Source organism: Miscanthus floridulus, chromosome 15 (genome assembly GCF_019320115.1).
Source record: "Miscanthus floridulus cultivar M001 chromosome 15, ASM1932011v1, whole genome shotgun sequence".
NCBI lineage: Eukaryota > Viridiplantae > Streptophyta > Magnoliopsida > Poales > Poaceae > Miscanthus > Miscanthus floridulus.
The window spans coordinates 5,358,670-5,380,723 of NC_089594.1; the positions used below are offsets into that span (position 1 = coordinate 5,358,670).

Sequence of the window (22,054 nt, forward strand, 5' to 3'; positions counted from 1 at the left end):
AAGGCAAAGATGAACTGCTTCACTTATGGGAACACTGGGCACTTCTCTAGAGAGTGTCCTGAGGCTAAGTGGAAGCCTCCACCAAAAGCGAAGATAGTCAACACCATTGAGACTAATGCAGACGCTGCTGGGTACGGTAATTTATCTGCATTTACAGTTTGTTCCTCACCTGATTGGTGGGTTGATACAGGTGCAAATATACATGTGTGTGCTGATAAGTCCTTGTTTTCTTTTTACCAGGTCGGGAGGAGTGAAGCCTTGCTGATGGGGAATGGCGCGCGTGCTGGTGTTCATGGTGTTGGTACGGTGGATCTGAAGCTTACTTCGGGGAAGACCGTGCAACTCAAGAACGTGCATCATGTCCCCTCAATAAGGAAAAATCTTATTAGTGGCTCTCTGCTATGTCGAGACGGTTTTAAACTTGTGTTTGAGTCGAATAAATGTGTTATGTCAAAGTATGGAACTTTTGTTGGAAAAGGCTATGAGAGCGGAGGCTTGTTCCGCTTGTCTTTGGTTGATACTTTACCTCTTGCAGTGAATAATGTCGTTAATAACGTTAATGTTGAGATGAATGTTTGGCATTCTCGATTATGTCATGTTAATCTTGGTTGCATGTCCCGCTTAGCTGGTTTGAATTTAATTCCTAAATTTGACATTGCCAAAAGCTCCAAATGTCATACATGCGTTGAGGCAAAACATTCCTAAATTTAATTCCTAAACATTGCTCTGTTTGGTTGATCTGGATGATTATGCTAGTACTGGTTTTCTGGTTCCTTTTATTTTTGTGATCATCATGATCTTAATATTTGAGAATACATCTTTTATATTTATAATCATGTCTGTGATGCTTCAGCTATGTAAAACAATGTTTCACATATGTTTCGGCTCCATAATTTGTCTTATCAGCATGTTAACATTTGTCATGAATTGTCTCTGTCTTTCTATTCATGACTTCACTCTCATTTTTATTGCGTTATTTTTATGGATTAAAATAAATATGAAAATGCCTTATTATTCAACACCCATCATCCCATCTACTACTATACAACATCAAGATATATACTTCTGCTCAAAGTCAGTATCTGCCGCGGTACCCCACCGATTACAGCACAAAATTTTGAGCTCGTTATTCAGACTTCACTTCTGGATGCCAGTCGTTCTTCAGACTTCACTTCTGGATTCCAGTCAACGACCCACCCCCATCCACACCATGCATGCCCTGGTTTAGGTCTTCTCATCGTACAAGCACATCTTGTGACTGTTGCTTCCATACATCACATGGTTCCATCTCAACCTGCACAATGCCACACCTGTTATTAGACACTTTTTGACTTTCACAGGCTCGTAATTCTAGTAAGAACAAATTCAGAGATATAAGAGAACTGTGCTATTATGTTCTTAGGCATTTTTTTAACACCCTCTAAAAGCAAATCATGATTTGTGTGTTTTAAAGCATAGACAAAATCTTGAATGTGAAAAAAAAAACATTGCATTTAGATCTGGCAGCACAAAAATAGCTTAATAGAACCACAATTTTTCTGAAGCAAATAGTATGTATAGTGTTTTTAAGTAGCAAATCAGGAAAGACACCTAAACAAGTTGGTAAACACGAGATTCTAATTTGTGTAAAGCAACCAGGGGAGCAGTAGAATACCTTAAATGGTTTATCGATCCACTGGAAAACACAGCCGTGTGCCTCAACATTTTTTATCATATGAGGAGGCACCATGGATTTGAATGCTTCATGAAGCTTCACTTTTGTCAAACAACCACAAAGCATAAGAGTAGCTGTCAAGCCATTAGGCGTTATACCCGCTAAATGGACGATGGTCATGTTCTGCAAGCCGGATATGCTAGAAAGGGAAAGAAGTCCAATGTCGGTGACTGAACAATACGACAAGTTTATCTGTGATGAGACAGAGACCGTATTAGCACAATTGCGGAACATACATGGTACTATCAGATTCTAGTTACAGTTACACGAGAAAAGGACTAATACCTGACGAAGGCTATGAGAGAACTGGGAAAGGTAGAGCATTCCCACATCATTAATCTCAAAGCATTTCTTAATATCAAGCTTGGAAAGTAGCCTGCACCCCATTGCTATTTCTGAGAGCCCAGTGGATGTAATCATGGGGCAGCCACGAATCTCCAGAGTATTCAGCTTTGTGCATTTTGAAAGTGAAATCAGTGAACGATCTGTTATTTCTGTACAGTAGGATAGATTAATAGACTCTAGCATCGGACAACCCTGAGCAATTTGAATAATTCCATCATCGCTAAGGCCTCCACACCTGAAACAGAAAATATAAGTTAGTTTACTGACAAAGAACTAAAGAAAGAAAACTACAAGGCATGTCTAGTACTGACCTGTACAGATCAATGTCGCGGAGTTTTGGACAAGACCTTCCAACGTGAGTAAGACCTTCATCACTTATCTTCAAGCAAATGCCAATTTTTAGACTTGAAAGTTTGCTGCATCTGGCAAGAGCTTTCAATCCTACACAAAACACATCCAGGGTCAACTTTATGTTCATCTGGCAAAGAATAATTCAGTAACCAGTTAAGTATTAAGTACCTTCGTCATCCAAATCACTGTCAGTTAGGTCCAACTCTTCCAAGTGAGAACAGTGCTTCCCGATCAGTTGGAGTGCATTACTGGAAACACGGCTACAAGACTCCATCCTCAGAGAGATGAGGGAAGTGCATGAACTGGTTATGGCCTCTAGTGAAACATCAGTGATATTGCGACAACAAGTAATGTCCAACTTCAGCAGGTTCTTTAGTCTTGACATGGTAAAAGAGAGTTCTGTATCCGTCACTCCACAACACTTGCTCAAGCTTAACTCCCTTAAAGAAACACAAGAGGTTCCAATGGCTTTTAGTCCATCAGCCATGAATTTGCAGCCTTCCAGCTTCAGGGTCCGCAATTTAGGAATCTTCTGGAAGCTTCTCACCATAGAAGGAGTAACCTGATACGTGAAGGATTAAGTTAAGCTGTGAGGGCTCAAGTTATGCCTAGGTGATAGAATAATATGACTAGATGATTAGCTACTTACAGGACAGCAGAATGAAAGATCCAGTTCCAATAGATTGGGTACCGACTTCATTATGGATGAAACTCCCACATCAGTGATATTCTGACACTGAGACAAATCAAGCACCTGCAATGGTAAAAGCACGCGAGTTCAGTAATAAGCAGAGCCTTGTGCTACTATCAAACACTTTCTTTTGTGAACTATGAAAAATACATATTTTAGTACAAGTAACTAGTTCAGACAATGCATTTACAGAGTTCAGAACCTAACAGTGTAAGATCAAGCAGAAAACACTACATACTTGTTTGAAATGAAGGTGGCAAATCAGCAACCATGAGCACCCACCTGTAGTGATTTACTGCATTCTTTCTCAAGACTACAAAGGGCATCGTCATCAATTCCAATACGCAGGGTCAACTCTTGAAGATTGGGTAGCTTCATGATGGCAGGAAAGCTATCCTTTGTGATCTGCAACACAAGATACGTTCATTTTATTATTACTCCAGCACAATACAATAAGCTTGGTTGGCCAGTAGGTACAAAACAGCAAGAGAAACTAGAGTTGGCAACTACTGCTCTGGTGATCCATTGTTGCAAAGATGATTTGCCATGTTTATAGATATAAGAACGTCTGCAGATCAAGAATACTATACTACCTATATACACTGAACTACTGAAGTGGACAAGTGGTCCAATGCCCTAAGCTAAGCACTAACTGAATAAATTAGATTAGATTGAGCAAATGATGTACATGTAACTGATGAAGGTAACAGATTTAGCAAAGGGAGTAACGGAAGCCCATTTTGCTCGGGTGAGTTAAAGAGGGAGCCTGATGATCAAAACAAGGAGTAACGGAAGCCCATTTTGCTCGGGTGAATGAGTTAAAAGAGGGAGCCTGATGATCAAAACAAGAAACTTACTAGAAGAAAACAAAGACGACGACAGAATCACCCGTCGCCTTTGCTCCAAAGAAGAAACGAACAACAGAGCAACCAAGAAACCCGCAGCGCGCTCACCATGGTGTAGGAGAGATCGAGGCTGGTGAGCTTCCTGCACTTGAGAGCGAGGAGCTGGATCCCGAGATCCGTCACCCCAAGGCACCACTTGAGCGAAAGCTGCCTCAGCTCCGCGCACCCGACGGCGACGCACCCGAGCCCCATGTCGGTGAGCGGCTTCCACCTCGCCAGCGACAGCCTCCGGAGTCCCTTCGCCCGTGCGACCTCGGCCGCCGCGGCGTCCCCGAGGTCGACCCCATTGGATAGGTCGAGGTCCGCGAGTTCCGGGCACGAGGAGGTGAGCGCGGCCACGCCCGCCGCGCCGAACCCGCGGGAGCGGGAGAGGTCGACGGCGCGGATGGCGGAGGCGGAGCAGGAGGAGGAGGAGAGGGCGGCGTCGGGGACGCGCGCGCAGAGGGAGAGGTCGAGGCGGGTGGCGCAAGGGTACCGCGCCAGCGCGGCGGGGAGGAGGTCGGCGCGGAGCGGGCGGACGGCGCGGCGGTGCCGGGACTCCGCGGCGTGGCAGGCGCGGGAGGCCAACGCGAAGGACTTGAGCGCCCGCGGGTCGGTCACGGCCACCCGGTCCAGCACCAGGAAGAGGAGCTCGTCGGCCAGCGCGTCGAGCGGCGGCGCGGCGTCTGGGGTGGGGGATGTGGTGAGCGCCAGCGCCAGGCGGCGGCGCTTGGGGTGCCTGTGCTGCTGCTGGTGGGATGCCGCCGCGGCCATGGGCAGGGAGGGAGGGAGGGGGTGGGATGGTCTTGGTGGCTTTCTTGACACGGAGGACGAGACGGACGGCGGCGGCGGCGGTCTCGGTGGCTTCTTGATCCGGCGGTGGTTGCAGGGAGGAAGAAAATGGGCAAGCGGCCGGCGATGGATGGATGTCCGTGGGCAACAACAAGTCAAGAACTAGACGCGGTGAGATGTGAGGAGTAAAATGACGAGGATGCCCCTGGAGCGTGTCGTACTGGGGAATACGCGTGTTGTACCTACGGTACGGCGGGTGTACTCGTCAGGGGCAGAATGGGAATGGAAAAGTTGGGAAGTGAATGAGGTGGGGAGGGGAGGACAGCCAAAGGACGGCCGATCGTACAGCCTGGTGGTGCGGACGGGTACGTCGTGTCAAAGCGAAGCGTACCATGTGCGCTGTCTACTCGTGACACAGACGTGTGGCCCCTCTCTTTGCTTGCAGCTTGCCTGTGTGACCCGTGGGCCGCCTATCAGACAGACGCACCGCACCTGCTTGGCTGCTTTGCTTGCAGCTTGCCTCCTTTTTCTGTTGACTACTGTAATCTTTAGGATCCGTTTAGTTTAGCATAGCCCTGTTTCATGGTAATAAATTTAGTTTTTTTTCTTTAACTAAATGAGTAACTATACTAGCTAGTGGAGTTTAATATATTGTAGTAAAGAGTTTAGTACAACAGCTTTTCAGGGTGAAAAAAAGAGGATTTGTCCATAACATCTTTACTTTCTTGCCTTTTATTTATTTTCGGTTATACGGAGTATCCTTAAGAGTCTCCCTCAAGTCACGTCCACTCTCTCCCACAACCACCTTCTTCGGCGTCGAGCGTGGCATCCCCATGCATGTTGCGTCGGTGGCCCCTTGGCTCCACGTCACCCCGCCTCTATGCTAGCGCCTTCTCCCGCACCAACACACACCTTGGGTCAAATCGGGCAGCAACGAAGCTATTATTTTCTTTTTCCTCCAATTCTTTCTCCATGCTTCTCTCAGTGGGTTACTAACGTAGCGCAGCGGCGGGAGACCATTTGGTTCGGCGGCACACGGAGCCGTACCAAATGGATCGTTACCCATCATGTCTCATGCACCAAAAATACGGCGTGCCATGTAGTATATTTACTATATTTGAATTGGTTGTCTATTTCTCCGACCAAAAAAAAAGAAGGACATAACTCTTGCTTTCTCTGAATTCAAATTATTTAAAAGTTAATCAACTTTCACAGAAAAAAAAATAAATTTTATAATATTTATTTAACCTAAGATCATTCATTACAAGCTTTTCTTTATATGACTTATGTGACCATAGTATTGCTTCACTTTTTTTGTATTACATATTATAAAAATTTTAAGGTGGTCCAAAATATGTTTTGGAGACTGCCTCGACGTGCTCCACATACTCTTCCATCTAAAAAACCAACTTATAGATATTCTTGACACCAAATTAGGATCATAAAATATATTTTCATAATATACTTATTTAGTGTTATAGATGATACTACTTTTTTTATAAGTTAGTCGTACGAACTTAAGTTAGTTTGACTTTAGATGATTCCAAGAATTGTTTTTTTAGACTGAATTTGTGATTAGAGGAAGTACAAGAGACATAAGCTAATATGATAAATTTTAGGAATCTCCATTGCATTTAACGTAGCCACTTTAAGCCCCCTCGTAATCTCCATTGCATTTAACGTAGCCACCTCTCTATTGGACAACAGCATTTAATATGCATATTGAATCCATTGATATATGGTGGACAACAACATTTAACATTCTATTAGACACTCCAAATGACGATGCTCATTATGAATTTCGATAACTGAGGAGATATACAACAGTTCAATGAGGGATACTATGGTCTTTTTCCTTGTTTGCTAATTTGTCCTAAAATTGCTAGGAATTGATTCTTTCATGACAGAGGGAGTATTTACGTTTCTCCTCTCTCTACAATCAGATATGTACCATAGATTTGGTTGTGACGACTGTATGTGATGATGTTTACTGGGCAATGGAAGTGGTGTAAGAAAACAAAAGTGTATATGTTCAGATGTTACCCTGTAAACAGCTCCATATGCTCCTTCACCAAGTTGTCGGTCCTTGGAGAAACCATTTGTAATTTCTTGCAGGAACTCATACGGTACTTCATCCAGCTCCATACTAATCGTTTATTCTAGCTCGCTGCGGCCCTGTTAGCTTGTTGTATGTAGTTTCTGCGTGCGTGAGCAAAGAGAAGCTTGATTAATTAAGCTGATGAGTGATGCATGATACTAGCTGTTTGCGTGTTCTCTGCAAATAGCTGTCGAGATGAATAGAGATCAGATGCATAACACCAACATGACAATTAAGCCGATACTACGACCTGGGGGGCAATATATAGATTCGAGCACAGATGGAAGACAAAAGCTCAGATGAATACGACGTACAGTTTACGACTGGCCAAGCCACCACCCACCAGTACGGTGACTGTCTCCGATGATAGCCGGTGAAGAAGACGACGACGAGACGCGTGCAGCAGGCCTTCCTTGTCGTCCTTCACCAACGGGATCAGAGGCACGGAAATGAAAATGATATACACCAGCTGCTAGCCATGCCAGCTGGAGTGAAGGCTATGTTTAGTTGCTCCAAAACTCCCAACTTTGACACTATGTAAAAAGAAGATTCATCGTCACATTAAACTTATGGTACATGTATGGAGTACTAAATGTAGATACAATAAAAAACTAATTGTACAGTTTGGTTGAACTTTACGAGATGAATCTTTTGAGCCTAATTAGTCAATATTTAGACAATAATTCACAAATACAAACAAAAGTGCTACAGTGTTCGCTGTCACATCGAACACCGTACAAACGCCCAACTTTGCAACGAACTAAACGAGGCCGAAGTAATAAGCCCTTGTTTAGTTCGTGAAATTTGGATTTTGAGGCTACTGTAGCACCTTCGTTTTTATTTGACAAATAGTGTCCAAACATTGACTAATTAGGCTTAAAACGTTCGTCTCGCAATTTTCCACCAAACTGTGTAATTAGTTTTTCTTTTCGTCTACATTTAATGCTCCATGCACGGGCCGTAAACATTCGATGTGACAAGTACTGTAGCAACTTTTTGGATTTTAGGGTCCAACTAAACAAGGGCTAAATTTCTTCCATCCAGATCTCGACGCGCAGTTGACCATGAACAACACCGCACATGTCAGCATTTGCGGCCCCCCATCCCAATTCAAAGCGTGTTGACAACATATACGATATTTAATTTGTGCATACGGAGAATGCGGCTCCCACCTGAAAGCGATAGGTTCCCAAAATCCTATATCCGTGACCAAGAAAATGACAATAAAGCTTTTATAAGCCAACTTTCCAATCCTTCATGCTTTGAAAAGTGAAACTGTTGATGATGTTCAGTCTATCCTTAGCGCGTGTTTAGTTGGCCCAAAGTTGGAATTTGGGCTACTGTAGCACTTTTATTTTTATTTGATAAATAGTGTTCAATCATGGACTAATTAGGCTCAAAACGTTCGTCTCGCAATTTCCAACCAAACTGCGTAATTAGTTTTTTTTTCGTCTATATTTAATGCTCCATGCACATATCACAAAATTCGATGTGATAAATACTGCTTTTTGGGATTTTTGGGTAGGAACTAAACACGCGCTTAACAAATTGAATCTGAATTTGAACTTACAGAATGGCAGTGTGTTCGTGATGGACTGCTGGCGCCCTCCGACCTCCGCCGTCCGCCCTTTGCCCGGTCCCGACGCCCCTGCCACCGCCGCCTGCCGCTGATGCCTAGCGCGCTCCTGGCTGCAGCTTGTAGTGGCGGCTGCCCTGCCCGTGCCCGCCGCGGCGGCGCCGGCAGCCACTGCTGACTGCTCCCTGTGTGGCCTGCTGTGTTTGTTAACCTGTTAGAAAATATTAGAAATAAATATAAATACTACAAGGTTGGGCCCGTCAAGAGGTATATGGCCAGTTGTTGGGCCCAGAGAAGGCATGGGCTTGCTAGAAGATCAACGAGGAAAAGCAAACAGGATAAAGCGATCACCATCGAATTTTTGCGCACAACTTTGAGATCCATTATGAATATATTTGTATTTTTTAAAATTATAACTTTACTAGCAAAATTGATCGTGCGTTGCAACGGGTTAATAAAAAATATATACTAATTTTTATTTGATTAAAGATTTAGGTGTAAAAAAATATTTTTTAATGTCAAAATGTCAATTTTTATTTAATGTGTAAATATTCATGGCAGTTGTGGTTTGTCTCGTCCACCTCGTCGATCTCTTCTCAAACACCACTACTATTACCTCTAGCTCGCCTATGCATGATACGACGTCCTCTCTCTGAACCTTCTGAAGTGTGCACTCCCACCGTGCCACTACATTGTTGCTTTGAGCGTAATGCTCGGCGTGGTCGGAATGCCAGCACTGCATCTAATCCACCGCTAACAAAGTAGTGTCCCAGATAGAGGCTCATCGTAAGCGCTGACCCCAATGGGATGATTCACATATAGTATGATACTTTGCTTGCAGAGATTGGAACACCAGTTGCTAAATTTGGCTCTACACCACCACTCCATTGCATTGCACTCCGTGCACACCACACCGTTGCCTCACCGCCGTGATCTTCAAGCCATGGAATCCTAATCTTCCTATCAATTGTTGTTTGTGCAAAAAATACAATGAGGCGTCTCTGCACGGTGGCGGTCAGACGTACATTAAATTTAAATAAACTTCTAGGGAGATGGTATGAAGCGATTTCGAGTACAAATTCCGTAAAGGTGTGCATAGAAGTCGTGCATGTGTGATAGTTCATGTGGACTCTTTGAGTCATAGAAACTACTGTGGCAGGGTATATGTACTAAAAGGTACTGTATTTCAGACAAAGCAGTTTTGTGCCAAAAAAAACCTACAATAAAGGATAGAAAACAGAGGCATGCTCTTCTTCTCTAAACTAAAATTTAAAATGTGAATTGGTATCAGGAGTGCACCCAACCTGTTATTATGTGTATACAAGTGTGAATTGGTACCAGGTGCTCTGCCTTTGCGTTAAAGGGCTGTTTAGTTCTCCATTTCTAAACTAAAGTGGACTAAAATATTTTAGTCACCGTTAGTACCTCTTAAGAGATTAGAAGAACTAAAGTGTTTTAGTTACCTTTTAGTCAGCGTGTTTGGCACTTTAGTCCCTAAAGTGACTAAAGTTTAGTCCACTCTAGTTTTAGTCGTGGGAACCAAACATGACCAAAATAGATGTGGTAAAAACAATACAAGCTTACACTCTTGCTAAGAAATTCATGACGCTAAAAAAGGAACAGAAAAAAGTGGGAAGAACGAAATTAGCAATGACTAGCCTTGCTGCAGTAGATTGCAGCCAAACCTGAATATATTTCCTCCGTCCCAGAAAACATGCAAGTTGCGTGCTATGGGTTGCGTGCCGTCAAAAGTAGAGTATGTTTGACCAAATTTCTACTGAATACTATTCATATCTATGACTTCAAATTAATTTATTAAAAAACTACACTTCGTGATGAATATCAATCCGAGCGGTCCTGAAGGCACAGGCACCCGGCACCAATCCACGCGGTGGAGTGCACACTGGCCACCTGCAGGCTGACACCAGTCGCATGCTGTCCATAGCTTTTCTTTGCCGCTGCAGACATATTGTCCGGCAAGAGCGGCCACAGACGGACTGCCGACGGGTCCTATCGGCTCTCCTGCCGCTGATATGCCTATCGGCCCGTAGCCCCGTACTCCTTTCGTCCCTTAATAAGTGTCGCTCGCTCGCGCTTTCTAAGAAATAACTTCAATTAAATATATTTTAAAAAAATTATTAATATTTATAATACATAATTAGTATTATTGAAAAAATCTTTGAATCTAGTTTTTTAATAAATTTATTTGGGGATACAAATATTACACGTAAGTTAAATTTGTGGTACGCACACCAACGACGACAATTAAAAAGAGATAGAGGGAGTACGTACGAGTATACTCTGTACTAGCGTGTCCTGGTCCTTGTTTAGTTCCCTCTAAAATCCAAAAATTGTACAAGATTCCTTGTTACATCGAAACTTTGAACACGAGTATTGAATGTAGGTAAAAAAATAACTAATTACATAGTTTGCTTATAATTTACAAGACGAATCTTTTGAGCTTAATTAATCAATGATTAGACAATAATTAACAAATACAAACAAAAATGCTACAGTATTTTTGACACCTCCAAAGTTTCGAACTAAACAAGGCTCTCTACCGTTCTGGTGACAACTGACAACACAGCAGATCCGGGACGAGGTGTCCAAACACGACAGCCGAATAGGGATCGACATGAACATCCCTGACGCCTTTGGCTCCACTACCGCAAGCTTCTACACCTCTAACGACGACGGTGCGTTCCATGGCTGAGCTTCACCAGTGGATATATAGCCTACGTAAGGTGTGGTTGTAGTTTGACAGCAGGCAAGCCATGGTCGCTGTCAGGGTATGTAGTGCCTTGCTGCCCGGCGACCAAACCCAGCAGACCACGCTTCCTGATAAATTCGCCGTTTATATGCCAACCACGCCGATGTTCGCCGGATTCTCCTCCGCGGACGGACGGCAGCCATTACATTCTGGGCTGGAGCTCAGGTCGACGGAGGAGAAGCCGGAGCACTCAACTATATATACTCCGCACTCTCTCTCGAGTCTCGAGACTGTTGAGCAGCTTGCGGTTTGCCCACGCAGCAACAAAGTTATATGCATGCGATTGTTTTGCCAACGCTTGGAGTTGGTTGTTGCCATGCTGGTTTCCGCTGTTCTTTTCAAGCTCCATATCAAGAGGCGCGGCACGGTCAAATTAAAGTTGAATCTAGAACAACTAAAACAAAATATGCTCTCCATACATGATACACCTGAGGACTCACCCATATGATGTAATTAACGTGGACTTTTCCAAATATAAATACCCAACCCAGGAAGGAAATAAAAGCACGGCCCAAACGGATCGAATCTAATCGGACCCGGACATGGACTCGGCGGAGCGGGCCGCGCTCTGGCCTGGATGCCCCACACAGACATAGTACGGAATTCCACATAGTACACACACCAACCCTCTCGAGTCTCGACGTCAGATCCATAACCTTAAGTCCTTAACCCAGCTCCCGCGGCGGATCGATTCGCCGAATTCGAGAGCAGCAGCCCTCGCTCGTTGCCACGCCGTGAACTCCCTAGCTTTTTGCCCCGCCGGTGAGCCCAGCGCAGCCGGCATGTCGTCGCCCAGCAGGAGCAGCTCCCAACACGACGGCGTACCTCGTTATTTCGTTAAAAACCGTTGGGACGGTGTTCCGCGACCGCAAAGTAAAAAACTTTGGCCTACTGACTTTTCCGGCGGGTACGTATACAGTATCATCCACCATCTTATCTTATTTTTGTTACTTCATTCCTCTCTTCTAAATTATATTTTGCTATGGCTTTTCTATGTATAAGATTTGGGCCACATATATAGCACGTACATAATAAAAAAAAAGTATATAGGTATCTAAAAATCGGAACGATTATTTCAAGACAAAAGCGAAACAATTTTATAATTTAGAATAGGAGGAAGTATTACGTTAGACGAAATTGTTGTCATGCTTGTTCGGTTGTTTTTGGATGTACTCCTTCCGTCCTAGAAAAAAATTCAGTTTTAGCACAGTGTCAAAATTTAGTATCTTCGATTTTTGAGAGCTAAAAAAAGTATCAATACTTATGGTATCAAATAAATATCCTTGATGTCGAGTATTTTCATAATAATTTCTAGGGAAAAAAATGATGTACATCTGATTTGCAGGGCTTAAATTCTTTATTAGCTGTATATGTAGGTTGCATCACTACAGCGATCTCTCGATTTGTACTGATACGAGTAAGTTTGTACTCAACTGATGAGGTTCAACTCTCTGGCAAATTGAACTTACTCCTTGGCCTGCAACAATAGCATTAAACATGACAGCTAGCATCTTCTAATCACTACAATTTTGTTGCTTGACTCTGTAGTTGGACCGCGAACCTATATATTATATTGTATATGCACCCACGCAATAATCATGTCGTTTAACATTTTTTGCTGCTATATACTGCGCTTAAACTGATAGTTATTTCATTTTTATATTTTTTCTCATGCAGTCTTGACATAAGGTTGGAGAGTTGGAATGACCCCACTCCTAGGGAATCAGAATTTACTGTCCATGATCTTCATGACGCTTGTGTTGAGGCTCTCAGTCATGACTACAGCTACTTCCCTTTTTCTTCGATTAAGCCTAGTGAGGAGGAAAGAAAAGAACATGATCGTAAGAGCTCGGTGATAGCATTGGAAGTCTATACCAAGCAAAATAACATGCAGGTCACACCCACATCAATCAATAATTAGCGTTCTGGTTATTCTTATACTATTGTAGTACGTGTTTGGCATATTGCTATTCCATTTTGATTTCAAGATCCTCTCCCTTCCACCTCCCCTCCTCCTCCATTGTTGAGAGGTTGGCCGGCGGCGACCCCCACGCTCCAGATCCGAGCCCTCTAGCTCTAGATCCGTCGGGCCCCGCCCCGGATCCGGTGCGCAGCGAGCAAGCGGGGGTGGTGCTGGCGTGGACGCGTGCCGCGGCGTACGCGCGCGCCGAGGATGTCGCGGGCGTCCGACTCGGCGGTTGGCGCGATGGAGCAGCGGACCGGCCAGCAGAGACGCGTGTGGCTCGTCCTGGGACCAGTCCGGAGCGCGCCGGTCGGACGGGAGCGGATGCCGGGAGCGGGGCGGCCGGCTCGCGGCGCACCACGCCGTGCGCGGGTAGCGCGTTGGTCCCCTTCCTCCCCGCCCTGTCAGTGGCGTCGATCGATGACCTCCCGTCCAGCGCCTTTGGCATGCAGGCGCGGGACAAGGTCGCCCCATGGCCAACGCTTCCTCTGGACCCGGATCCAGCGTCCCCTACCCCGGATCCGGTGCTGCCGGGGGGCGGCGAATGCAGATGCGGCGGCCGCCAGGTGGAGCCCCCAGGTCTTCTTCACCAAGCGTCGCGGCTATGGAGGCGTAGGTGGCTCAGCCAGAGTGCGGCGTCCCTCCCCCTCCTCCACGCCTAGTTGCTCGGCTCTGCAGCACCGGCTCGTCCAGACCTGCTGCGAAGTGGGATGGGGCGCGCAGTTCGGCCGCGGGCATGCCGGCGGTGGGGCAATGTGCCGCGTTCCTCTCCGAGTTCTCTGCAGGGGTCCAACAGCGACGCGGTGCGCGAAGTTTGGCCGCGGGCTTGCTAGCGGCGGGGCTGCGTGCTGTGTCGTCTGGGCGGTGCGCCGGCGTCGGACAAACCTGGGTGAAAACTTTGCCATGCTTCTTGCTGGCCGGCAGCGGTGGCGCAGTCTGCGCCATCTACCTCCTTGGAGGCGCTGCCGAAGGTTCCGTTTTGCCGCGCATGCTGTGGCCTCTTGGGTGGAAGCCCTACCCGCCCCGGCCTACGACGGTGGCGTCTGCGGACGTCACTTCCTTGCTGAAGGCGTCGTTGCATGCGGCCATCCTTGCCGTAATGCCACCTTGAGCCATCCTTCCTCTCTACCCCCTTCCCCTCCAAAGTAAGACCGGCCTGGCTAGTAGATGCTGCCGTCGCTCCGTTGAGTGTCTGCCTCTGCTGCTCCGTCGACACTCTCCTTGATGGTGCCACAAATCATATGCCGGGTGGAGATTCCACCGTTGCCGCCATTCCCCTTCACGGCTTCCTCCCCGTGGACGGCGTTGAATGGCGGTACGTGGGCCCGGATGCATTGGAGGTGTCACCATCAGCATAAAGGAGGTTGTCGTGTCCGGTGATCTTGGGCTTGCATGTTCATCACCGCTCTTAGTCCCCATTTCACTGTTCATTCCCATTCCACATTTCGCTTCTAAGGTGGAGGGCAGCAGCGGAGTGGCGTAGCTACGAGGAGTGGTGCAGGGCACAAAGGCTTCGGTGAAAACGGCGAGTATGTTGCTCGGTGGTGGTGCAAATCGGCGATTCAGTTAGCGATTTACGACTGCCGTCTAGGCTTACCCTAGGGTTATCATTTCGTCTCTCCTTTCTCCTGCTAGAATGTTGCTGGTATTGCTGTGTGTTGTTGTTGTAATCTCTCTCTCTCCCCCGTTGTACCTCTATGTGTTTGTTTGTTTTGGATTGGCGCCATGCCTTTCCACCAACCGGGGGTCCCCCCTCGGGTATCTATGGAATGAAAAAGTAGGTGGGGATGGCTTAATCCCCCCGAAAGTTCTCAAAAAAAAAAGAATGGGCATGTAGTAGTAGTTTTTACTATAGTTACTAATATCTAAACCAATCCATACTACTTTTCATCAGTGTTCTGGTTATTCTTCATCGACTATGCTACTATGTTATTTAATATAATTGCTATACTTATGTGTTTCAGAATGGATGAAACTAACTCATAGTAGTTAGGTATTCTACTACTATTCTTATTCAGTTTTCAGAAAATTGACATGCGGTTTATTTTTATCCTTTTGTAGGTCAGACCATTGATTTAGCTCATTATTTAAGCTAGCTCCCTAGCTGAAACGCATTTTACCATTTATTTGAAGTGGACCTGTTATATTAACATCATTTTTATATTATTATTACATTGCAGCCTACCGATCTTGAATTCGTGGAAGTGAAACATAGAAACATTATTGGTGAATTTTGTAAAGGGTATTTGCATCTCAACTTTTTAGTGAAAGGGCTCGATGGTAAACATACAATGTTTTTTGCTGAAGTGCATCATAATCTCAGAGACGAGAAAGATGTGTATCTCTGCAAGCCTTTGGGGGAGGATGACTGCAATCCATCAAAAAAGAATGACCAAGGTACGTACCTTCACATTTGCTCATCTTCACATCTCCTTCAATATTCTATATTAGGACACTATATATGCTCTAACATTATATGTTTATTTTTCATGTCTGTTTTTTAAGCTCGCTGCAAAGGGTGTCAATTTCGGGCAAAAGATCTTATACATCCTAATTGCGGTAGCTTCATTGCTGGGCACAACACTATTCTTTATCCAGAGGATAGTGACGAAGAAGAGCGTGATTGGGATTTCATTTAGTGAGAAGACCTTGTTATTCACTTCTGTTAAGTTTATGTGAATGATGCGTTTTTTCTTCTGTGCTCAGAATCCTACCCTCCATGGTGTAATGCAGTAGGAAGTTTGCTTCAGTTTTATTCCGTGTGAGAGGACCCTTAATTTATGCTAGAAAAGATTTGTTTCTCAATACAAAGCCTGCACTGTACTATTTGGTAGACTTCTGGCCACTTGTGGACAGCTAGCATTCAGAGTGTCCAATATTGTGTTGTTAGTGCCGATGCATATAAATACAAATTAACCAAATTTACAAGTTGAGCATGCACGACCTGTGAAACAAGACTGAAAGCTAATAGGCTATTACATTCAGAAATTTGAACACCCCTTGAGCATCATGTGGGCTGGTTCAATGGAATGGTTTCGCACCATCTTACATCACTGCTACACGCACTTTCACACCGTTCTTAATGATCGATCCCCCTATCAGTCTCATCCTATGCACATTATTATCAACTCTTAATATGGGAGCCCTCCGATACGACGATAGATTTTATACCAGAGTACCCCCCTGCAAACCTGAAACAACCATCATCTACCAAATGATAAGAGGCACAACAATGCTTTCCATAATTCACCACTAACACAAGGCCACAAATAGCAGTAACGGATCCAGGGGAAATTACAAACACAGCACAAACTCCACAACACAAGCAAAAAAGAGAAAGAAAATCTTAAAACAGTAGTCAGTATCTCACAACTCATCTATGCGAGGTAGATAGGCAGTGCAGTTTAGACTGTTTAGTCAGCTAAAAATATGGTAATGAAGGCTCCATAAGGTTGGAGTTTCAATGCCCCTGCTATCAAAAGTGCAGCTTTGTGCAGGAATTTACCTAGACAAGCCCACAAGGACTCCAAGAAGGAGACACCGGCCACGTCGCTCGAATTTTTTTCCTCCGTCAGATTTTCGAATCGATGGCCTAGATCTCTTGAAGCTGATTCTCTTCCGGAGCAGCTTCCCGTCGTCCTCTCCAGCTTCTTCGAATTTACCCAGACAAGCCGCGCCTGCTAAGCAAATATATATCTCACCTTCCACTTCCCAAAAAAAACACGTCTCTTCTCTTCCTCTCCGTCTCGATTTCTCCCGAAGCGGCGGCCACAGGGCCGACTGCGCCGGGCGAGACGGCGGGCGCCGCCCTCCTCCTCCCGTGCCTCCTCCTCCTCCGCCCAGCCTTGTCTGCCTCTTCTTCCTCGCCGGCGGCCGTGACGAAACCTAGCTGCCTCTTCTTCCTCGCCGGCCCCCCTGCGCTGCATGCGGTCCGCGCCCGCTCGACGAAACCCTAGCTGCGTCTTTCTCGCCGGCAGCAACGGCGGCCAAGTTTGCCAACTTTGTATGGCGGTGCATCACCATCTTCTTCCCCTACCCCTCTCCTTCTTCCTCTCCCTCTCCGTGTGGTGCCGAAGGCGCGGTACGGGGCGAGCACCCTACCCGGTGCGAGCGCGCACCGTAGCGTAGCGACGCGGACGTGCGGTGGCGTGGGCAAGCGTGCGCCCTCCATGCGTGGCCATGGGGCGGCGCAGGGCCGGTGCGCCCTTTGGCGGGCCACGTCGGTGAGCGCGGCTTTGGGGCAACTGGGCGGAGCGCGCGACGGCTCCAACACGAGCAGACCAACAAGGACCACCTCGTCGCTTTCCCGGCTATTCCTCTCTCGCCCATCTTCCCCTTCCTCCGTTCCAGATACTTATTGGTGAGGCTCCATTTTTCTGCCTCCCCTCGTGCTCTTCCTGCTGCACACCACAGATGAAATTATTTGAGGGGTATTTTTCACCTTTGTCCCTTTCCTCTTTGGTCTCGAGGATTCCATTCGAATCCTCTTCGATTCTTGGTGATTCGAACTGAATCTTCTCCGTTTTTTGCGGATTATAGGAGGAACACGCTGATAGAGAAACGAGGTACTGACCAATCAGTTCTTTTGAGGAAACATATAAGCTGATGACTTTCTTGTGCTTTTGTCCAATCTGTAATTTTCTATGTATATGGCCAGATACTCCTACAACATGATCAGGTGATGATCTACAATATCTGATGATTACATCATAAATTATGTCTAACTTTTACAGCAATGATCACGGGAGATCTTTCCTTCTTGTGTTTTTCTTTTTCTAGAATTCACCGTATTTTCGGTGAGTTCCGTTCTTAATGTTTGACTGATTTGGTGTGTTCGAGTTTTATTAGAATCAAATTGGGTTTGAACCCATTCCTGGTGAATTTTTGACAGCCTCCGTTTGTACACTGCATACTATTGTGCTTTTCAAACAATGGTTTTCACATACACAGCAATAGCAAAAGCAGCACTCTTCTAATTTTCAGAACCGTGACTTCTTCCCCGCAACAGTTACCTACTCATTGTCCTTATCTAATTTTCCCACCTTTTATTGGTTTGTTTTTTTTTTTGGTGGATTTGAGAGTTGTTTAGTCAGCAGGCTTATGTACTGTTCCGAAACTTATTGAGAAGCAATAGTTGGCAGGCTGCTTTGGTTTCTCAGTCTAGCTGCAATGCAGCGTGTGCTATTCCTCCGACCGCCAGATAGCTGCTGACTGAGTTTGGACAACAAGTTCAATCCGCTGAACCTGGTAGCTGCATCTCCTTTCAGTGTTTTAGTCATCGGGAGTAGTAGGATTTCGGTGGCTGCAATCTACCAGGAAAACATCAGTTGTAGCTAGGCCAATATTATCTATGCACTCCGTAGCTTGTGTAACAAATTTGTACTATTATGGAATTCCGAATACAGGTATCGTATTTGCATTTGCTTTTTTCAGTTCCTAATTCCCATGACTCTACACAAAGGAAGTTATCAGTCATGGTTGATCCTATCCGTTTTACCTTGAATCGTTGCATCCATTGTAAGATGCTTATCTACTTTTTCCTGTTTAAAACTGAAAGCTGAGTGCTGATCAGGTACTTCTTTGCATCCATTTAGAATCCACTGTTCTCTATTTTCATACATAAAAATAAATGTATTGTCTTCTATCTCTTGCTTGTTTCAAAGTTCTGCTACACACATATTAGAGATTCATAGTATGATAGTACAAGTCTTGAATTTCCATTGGTAGTTCTAGATTTGCTTACCACATTAACAAGCAATTTATCCATTGCAAACTTGGGATCAAAAGAACAAAATCAATGATGCTTTGTACATTCACTAAAATATTGTGTTTCTTGTGCTTACTCACACTTAAATTTGAAGCTCCCTCTTCATGACACTGCTTAACTGCTAATGTCGATTTATTGTACAGAGTATTGCTTCATCTGGTTGATCTGCTATTTTTTTATAATGCCTCTTCTGAGAAGATTACATTTTAAGTTTACATAAGCTAGCCTTGTATCTTGCTTCCAGTAATTTGTTAACATGGTGATACACTCTATTTTTTCAGAGAAACAAGAGCCAGTGAGGAAGCTGATGGAGACCTCAGGTATCTATGAATCTTTTTTCTAGATCTCTGAATGTCTTCCCTCCTAATGCTACAGTTGTCATATCCTCCATTAATTATTATATGCCTTTAATACGTTGGGGCTAAAGAGAATTCAGGGTGTAGCTTTTTTAGAGCAAGGTGGTGCTGGAGGTTTTGTCGGTATCAAATTGAAAAATCCTGAAATGAAACGTGTGTGTGCTTCTATGGAATAATTGCATTATGGTTCTACCTCAGCTTTCTATTAGGTAACTAAAGGTACCTGTACAGATAAAAAGTGGTATGCATTTCCATCAATTTTGTACCATTAAATGGTGCATTAACAATTGTGTTCCCTGGACTAGATATAGTGGCCTGATCCTATTCATGGCTGCTGATATGCAGGTTTTTTCCCTTATCAGGATCTCGGGTTGATGATATTTGTAGCTCATTCTAAGGTATCCTGTTTCTTTGATGTTAGGTTCTCATAGTACATGCTCATTTCTTTTTATTAATCTTACATATAGTGCCATGATCCTTTTCATGGACAAGTGCTCTGCCAATTTGAGTTTTTCAATGATTCTTCCATAAACATACCATGTCACAATTTTTTGAGTGCCTCATCTAACCCTCTATTCGGCTGGGGCCTCCTGGGCAGCCAGCCCAGACACGTCGCCCCCAAATCCCTGATTGGTCCAGCCGTCAGCTCCAGCCTCTTCTATTGGTCCACCTCCGCTGCTTCCTTCACTTGGCCATCAGCCGACCACGTCGCTAGAAAAACCCTAGCCACATCTCCACGAAATATCTCCTGTCTCCCCCTCGCATCGGCAAAAAAAAGGACCTTCTCTCGCTCTCTCCGTCTCTCTTGATGCCACAGCAACGCCGGAGGACACCGGCCGCGCTGGCGCCTCCGCCTCTCCACTTCCCCTCTCCTTTTCTCCCTCTCTCCCTCCTCACGCGCGCGGTGCGACGACGGCAGTGGCGCGGTTGCCGTACGGACGTGGGCCCTGCGGCGCGACGGTAGCGCGAGGCGGCACGCATCGGCAGGCCAGCGGCACAGGCGGTGGCCGCCCCCTGCGACGACGGCGCATCGGCGTGGCTGTGGCCATGGTGCTGCACCCTGCCACCGGTCCGTTTGTGGTCCACAAGTGTAAGTAAATGGTCTTATTTCTTTGCTTTACGGTTAGGGATTCACTAAGATTTGGGGATTTTGATTTCTATGGTTGTTGTTCTCAGTGTAGATGTGCTTTCCTATTTAATTGTGGTGCGAAAAAAAACACCCGTCTGGAGACTGAATATGCATGGTTGCCTCTAAAACTTTTTCTGGTATTATGAATGATGAACTTGCTAGGATCACGTAGAGCAAATGTTATATTTACATAGTCTACTCTACGAAATTGATGGTAAATTTATTTAGTTCGTCTTTGAAATTTCCAATGCAACATATATATGTTCCATGGTCTACACTTGCCATTTCAGTTTCTCTGTAGTTTGTATAGCTGATGTGAAGTTTAGCCCGCAACTTAAGTATTTACTTCCTGTTGTTTTTTTTATAGCTAATATACATGCTCTTCTTACAAATTTATTATAGCACTACAATATTTTCCCATCAATCTATCTATTTGATTTCTCATCCAATGTTGACTTCTCTCTTATCTGTGCACTCTATAATCATAGTCATACTACTTTTCATTTTTCCTTCTTGTGACGTATAAACGGAATTCACCCATATATGCTTCTATACAGAACCTCCCATTTTTTAAAAATTTGGCACGTCGCTCATTTCATTGACACCAGCTTTATGTACTCTAATTGTTTGTGTTTTTTTATGTACCTTACGATCCGAAAGGTATGCCACTTCATGGTTACAAAAAGGTTGCTCCATTTTTTCTATAGTGACTCTTTTTTTTTGGCTTCCAGCGTGATTCAGATTCAGGTACTTATAACAGTTGTTATGCCTTTTCATAGTCAACATTGATTTTCTTGTGTAGTTTCCCTTTGTCGATATGTGTAGACTGACTGTCAATGTATTCTTCTTATATACGTATATAGGAGTAGGCCATGTCGGGTGATATTGTAGGTTCAGAGGTAGACACCAAGGGTCAGCACATACGGCAAGGTGCTGCGTTTGTCAGATAGGACAATGCCATTTCTGCTGCAGTTTTAGATTGCTACTGTCCAGCTTCCAATTGGAAGAACAAACATATGACTTCACAAAACGATCTGACAAACTGACTGTGATATTTATTCTTTGCATTCAATTCCAATTCATCTTGTGGTTCGCACTAATTAAGAGAAAAGAAAAAGACAGTTCTTCAGCCAATACAAATGCCTTCATGCCATAGCCCAACAAGTATAAACCAAATTTGCACTGAGCTTAAGCATAGTGTGAACTTACCTATCCCTACGAACGCGCGCAATGGCGCGCGCCTTCCACTAGTTTACCTAGACAAGCCCGCAAGGACTCCAAGAAGGAGACACCGGCCACGTCGCCCGAATTATTTTCAGCCGTCAGATCTTCGATCGTGTGGCCGCGGTTGTCCGGAGCGGATTCGGCTGGAAGCGGCTTCTGCAGCTCCTTCGTGGCTTTCATCTGCTTTTCTCAAATTCCCTCAGTGTTGTGCGGCTTTTGCCTCTGCTTCTCCCGTCGTCCTTTTCTTCCGCCTCGGTTTCTGCCCGATCGGCATCGCCGCCATTCTTCCTCCCTCTCCTCCGATCCACCTTGTATGTGCTTCATCGCCACCGCTCCGTCCTATCGCCGCTCGTCGTCGCTACGTCCCCTCGCTACTGGTGCGCCCTCTCCCTCT

At 45.2% G+C, this 22,054-nt stretch overlaps 2 protein-coding genes and 1 long non-coding RNA gene across 10 annotated transcripts; 2 read left to right on the plus strand and 1 right to left on the minus strand.

Moving 5' to 3' along the window:
- Positions 1 to 934: 934 nt before the first annotated feature.
- On the minus strand, positions 935 to 4,903 carry LOC136508332 (F-box/LRR-repeat protein 3-like). Its single transcript, XM_066502986.1, has 8 exons — positions 4,055 to 4,903; positions 3,384 to 3,506; positions 3,060 to 3,164; positions 2,579 to 2,972; positions 2,371 to 2,500; positions 2,000 to 2,294; positions 1,655 to 1,906; positions 935 to 1,294 (listed from the first exon to the last, which is right to left on the minus strand). The coding sequence occupies exons 1-8, from the start codon at positions 4,757 to 4,759 to the stop codon at positions 1,235 to 1,237; spliced, it is 2,064 nt and encodes a 687-aa protein (XP_066359083.1). The 5' UTR covers positions 4,760 to 4,903; the 3' UTR covers positions 935 to 1,234.
- A 7,100-nt stretch (positions 4,904 to 12,003) lies between these two features.
- On the plus strand, positions 12,004 to 16,017 carry LOC136506882 (uncharacterized). The gene is made up of 4 exons (XM_066501775.1): positions 12,004 to 12,128; positions 12,899 to 13,115; positions 15,365 to 15,581; positions 15,690 to 16,017. The coding sequence occupies exons 1-4, from the start codon at positions 12,004 to 12,006 to the stop codon at positions 15,821 to 15,823; spliced, it is 693 nt and encodes a 230-aa protein (XP_066357872.1). The 3' UTR covers positions 15,824 to 16,017.
- An 870-nt stretch (positions 16,018 to 16,887) lies between these two features.
- LOC136508726 (uncharacterized) lies at positions 16,888 to 20,293 on the plus strand. Of its 8 annotated transcripts, none has more exons than XR_010772095.1 (7): positions 16,888 to 17,614; positions 17,724 to 17,862; positions 18,326 to 18,431; positions 18,618 to 18,756; positions 19,233 to 19,271; positions 19,653 to 19,705; positions 19,906 to 20,293. It is a non-coding gene; the product is annotated as an uncharacterized lncRNA (long non-coding RNA). The 8 variants fall into 8 exon arrangements; XR_010772099.1 differs by having other exon boundaries at positions 19,910 to 20,293; XR_010772097.1 differs by lacking the exon at positions 18,618 to 18,756.
- The last annotated feature ends 1,761 nt before the right edge of the window (positions 20,294 to 22,054 follow it).